Source organism: Berghia stephanieae, chromosome 5 (genome assembly GCF_034508935.2).
Source record: "Berghia stephanieae isolate SIO BIC M18660-M18661 chromosome 5, UCSD_Bste_1.3, whole genome shotgun sequence".
Classification (NCBI taxonomy): domain Eukaryota; kingdom Metazoa; phylum Mollusca; class Gastropoda; order Nudibranchia; family Aeolidiidae; genus Berghia; species Berghia stephanieae.
In genome coordinates, this window is record NC_088364.1 from 7319460 (window position 1) to 7324311 (window position 4852).

Genomic DNA, 4852 nt, shown 5'->3' on the forward strand with positions numbered 1-4852 from the left:
TTATTTCATCCAAGATTTGTAGGAAGTGCATGTAGGGAATGAGATTAGCGGAAGAGTAGCGTCCCTTGATTGGACGTCACCCATAGTCTGTGACGTCACCGTTCTCTCTTTAATAACTTTTCCGCCGATGACGTCACAGACTATGGGTGACGTCCAATCAAGGGACGCTACTCTTCCGCTAATCTCATTCCCTATAAGGGTACAATTTTAATATAGATTCTAATTAACAAACCCAGTATGGAGGGAAAGTTTGAAAAAAACAAACAACCCCAAAAGAAGTTGGCCATTCAATATACACTTGCACACAACAACAATGCAAGAATGCAAGACTATAAAAACATTTATTTTCAAGCTGATTGATAGCTTGTAGTGCCAGCAGTAATAGATAATCAGTGTAGTATTTTTCAATGGACAATAACAGATCTAGGGTTGAAATACAAGACCTGATTAAAAGTATAAGCGACGATTTATTTTCATTATAGAGGTCATCAAAAAGCAAAATAAAAGTCAAGAAAGAAAAGGATAAAAGATATTTATTCAAAGTCTTTAATTGTTTAAAGATCTGTCTAAATATTGTAAAAACAGGTTAGGCAACTTTGACAGATCATCTAGAGGGTGTGTTTTGGTGTAAGCGATGAACTGTCGTCGATGTCTCTGCAATTCTCCAAGAGTGACATTTCGGGACAGGGTGATTGCCGTGTCACTTCCTGGAAAACGAAATATATCACCTGGTACAGAATCTTTCTGTTTGGCCATAAAGGCAGTCACTATCTCTTGTGTCTTTTTATCGAGTTCGTATAAGAAATTTGTTGAAGAAAGCGGCTGAGACTGAGTTGAAAAGTTTGGTGTGGGAGCTTTTCGTTCGAAGAGGGCGTCGCATATTTCTTGCAAATTGAGCTGACCGTCTTCATGAACAGAAAAGAGTGGGGAATCCCAACGACTATTTCCAGACGGACATTCAAATCTCTGGAGCAGTTCCTCTAGAATTTCATCAGAATACTTGTCACCATCACGAGATAAATTCCATCTCTTTGATGTTTCAGGACTAGTTACACAGTAAATAACACAATGGGGAGTTCGACAAGATTTCGTTGAACAATAAAGTTCGTATCGAAAACCTTTGATATAGTTCACCGAGTCCACAATTACCACATCTTCTTTTGTCAGTAATCTTTGTGCCAAAGACTTCAAATTAGCACGGAATTCTCTTTCTTTGTGTGAGTCTGAATAAATGTCGTTTCTAACTACGTCATTTGGATGATCTTCAACGATGTGAACTTTTTTATCAGGATAATGGGATGAAATGTAGTCTTTCAATTGATGACTCCTTGTAGTTTTCCCACTGGCTGGAAAGCCACACATTAAAACCAGGGGCATATTTGACTACAGCTATTTCTGAGGAAAAAAATAAAGAAAAATAAATAAAAGTTCTATCCACATGAAATGTTTCATATACGTTTTAAGGAAACACCAAAAATGTCAACGATGATTTAAAAATCAGAAAAGTCAGATTGAGCTGACATTAATGCCAAAGACGATAAGAAAGGAATAGAGTAGAGAAGTAAAATGTAGTCTGACAGTGCCATTAGGCTCATGGAGCCAGAGTTTATCCCAGTTTCTATAGCATGAAATGGTCAATGGCTATTGCCCGCTATCCTTTGGATAGGTCTCTAATCTTTCCACTAGATCTAACAGACCCTGCTACTCAATCACTGCTGGGTGCATAGGGGGGAGGGGGGGGGGGGGTCATAATAAAATCTTGATTGCCCCTGGGATAGTTCTCAATCCCTTTACGCGTGTAACGAGTGCTCTACAAACCAATCTATCAGGACCCCCATAGAGAAGTACCAGAAGTAAAAAGAGGATAAAATTTATAAGTTAGTTGGAGTTAATTCAAAAACTTGACTTGAGGGGCAATATCCACCCGAAGGTCAGAGAGAGGATGGTGAACACACCAGTTATTTCAACATCTCTCTCAGGATCAGGCAGAGGATGCTGTTTCAGTCAGACTCTGGGATGACTCCAAACATCGTGATATATTTAATCGGAAGTGTCAATTGCCAAGGAGTGAGTCCTTGGTAGTTGACGGTTCATCAATTGCCAAGGAGTCAAATTGGAACTCTTCAGCCGCATGTGGTGATTTCAGTCGGGCCTCAATCAGCTGCATGTGGTGATTTCAGTCAAGCCTCGATTTGCGCGCATACGAATCTCGAACCCCGTCACTTTCTTTTCTTCCATTCGCCATTCACTCATTCCTTGTCAATCGTTGTGGAAAGGATCAAGTCCACACTTGTTGGCATTTGTTTTTAATTATTATGTCTTTTCACGAATTCCAAGATGATTTAAAATAATATCAAACAAAAATTACTGTTGATTTCGGATTCAGCGGGGGGAAAAAACAGAAGGACGAGGTGGCAAATCCCTGCCAAGATGTCCTAGATTAAAAAAGAAAAGTAAGATTTCCTTTATTTTAAAGGAAATATACTGCACATCGTCTTAATACGGAATAATTAACGTAAAATATTTGTGCAACAAGATCAATCCGTGGCAGTTAATAGTAAATAGTTGACAATCTACCAACTGGCAAGGTCCGTGACAAAAAGAGGAAATAGAGAGAGAGAGAGAGAGAGAGAGGGGGGGGGGGGGGAATGACAGAGAAATACATACACAGAGGAAAAAATGGCAGAGAGGGAAAAGAGAAAATGACAGAGAGAGAGTGTGTGTAATGGAGGAAAAAAAAAGAGAAAACGACACACAGAGAGAAAGAAGAGTAAAAGAGAGTATTAATTAATATTAATATTAATACATAACATCACTCTGTGGCAATGCATCACTTCATGACACTAAAGGTACTCCGTGGCAGTTAAAAGTACACATGTGTAGTTGATGAACTGACACGGTCCTTGGCAATTGACGATTTGACAATTGTCAAGGTCCTTGGCAATTGACGCTACCTATTTAATCTCAACTTACTTTAGGCACTTTTCTCTTTCCTTTAACTGAATCTATTATTATAATAATTTATTATATTATTATTATTATCATCACCAATTCTTTGAAATCCAAACCAGAGACTAAAAGCAATACAGAATTTGAAAGGGTCTTGGAAGGTGGAAAAAAATATAAAAATAAAAAATGAAATGATCACTGCGTGTATTATGAATATGTGAGTGAGTTTGTGTGTGTGTGTGTGTGTGGTGAAATGAAATTCATAAATGTGAACTGTGGTCTGGATCCTCTATTTAAGGAGCTACTACAACGACCACGAAGAAGAAGAAGAAGTGAAGAGACCCAACTCCCTCTCGTATTTTGTTTATTAGATAGGAGTAAGAAACCACCCTCTCCCACTGCCACTATCTCTCCAAATCAATCGTTAGTCAGTCCCACTTATTAAAATCACACAGTGGAACTCAGATATATAACTCAATTGGGTATTGTGATTGTGATCTGGAGGGATTTCCTGTTGCAGCTGAGTACACCCACTATCAATACACACTAAAATCACTAAGTCGATTTCTAGGTAAGGCTAAGATCCATGAGGATGTTGAAGTTAATCCAAGACTTACTAAGTACTAAGCAAAAAGTAAGGGGTTACAGAAGTTTAACTTGTAGGCAATGACAGGTATCAAATTCTGGAGTCTTTTTTTTATTTTGAACTGGTGGAATGTACTTTGATTTGCAATAATAAATTAAATAATAATAGACAAGCAACAGCTCCACAGTCACAGACTGAGAGGGTATCGATGTATCAAGCAATACTGTTTTCAGTCACAGTAGTCCATTCTAATTAATCACTACGATTCAAATTCTACGCAACCGAGAAAACGATTACGTCTCGTCTTCTTTCAAAATGTCACAGTCACACATTGAAAATAATCTGAATCTGACGTCCGCAGACTACAGTAGACTGAAGTGAAGATGTGTGAACTGAATAATAAAATAAAATTATAATGGATCATCTGCTTTTCAGATTCAGATGGTTGGAGTCGTTAGGAAACTTTCTGTATCCAGTGAAAAAAAAACCAACTAAAAACGTATTTTCTTGGACTGAATCAGTATTAATTTAACTTACTCTTACTTTTCTACACTTAAAAATAAAAACGAAACCCCTAGATAGTTAGTTTTCTGCACAACTTTTACTTTTGCTTGTGACACAAGTTGTGTCGATAATCACGGCAAGATGTTTACAACCCGGCCGATTTTATTGTTTCTTCACAAATGAGTACCTACAATAAACATCTCCATACATTTATTGAGTAAATGAAATCAATACATTTATAAGATTTGAAAGAATTTGGTAGTCTAATATAATAATAAAAATAATAATAACAACAATAATAATAATAATAATAATAATAATAATAATAATAATATAATAATAATAATAATAATAATAATAATAATAATAATAATAATAATAATAATAATAATAATAATAATAATAATAATAATAATAATAATAATAATAATAATAATAAAGCACTGTGAAGCGCGTTGAGCATGGCGTGTTGTGGAAATGCTCTACAAAAATGCTCATATTTACTAATTCGCTTATTTATTTATTTTTAATTAATTTATTAATTTATTAACTAATTAATTAATCTATTTATTAATTTGTTTAAATATACCACAAACACCATACACCCCACCAGTGCTATCATTCATAATCGTATTCTTGCTATTGTCGTGTGATAACCACTCACTAGGAACTCACCGTTGATGACGATTTAACGAATAAACAATCAGTTACTGGAATCCTTGTCCATGCCAAAGTCAATCTCCTTCATGACCCGTAGACAAGTCTCCTCCCTGTACGGCAGGGCAGCACACTGGATGGCGATGGGGAGGCCTT

The 4852-nt window shown here is 36.3% G+C and overlaps 1 protein-coding gene across 1 annotated transcript in view; it reads right to left on the minus strand.

The window, feature by feature from the left end:
• Positions 1-515: 515 nt before the first annotated feature.
• LOC144972330 (vitamin D3 hydroxylase-associated protein-like) overlaps positions 516-4852 on the minus strand; it is a 32803-nt gene continuing 28466 nt past the window's right edge. Inside the window, exons 18-19 of the mRNA XM_078913425.1 lie at positions 4715-4852; positions 516-1395 (exon numbers count right to left, since the gene is read on the minus strand). The exon at positions 4715-4852 is cut by the window's right edge and continues 16 nt beyond it. Coding sequence (XP_078769551.1) covers positions 4743-4852 — 110 coding nt within the window. The 3' untranslated portion in view covers positions 516-1395; positions 4715-4742. The remainder of the gene's footprint in view (positions 1396-4714) is intronic.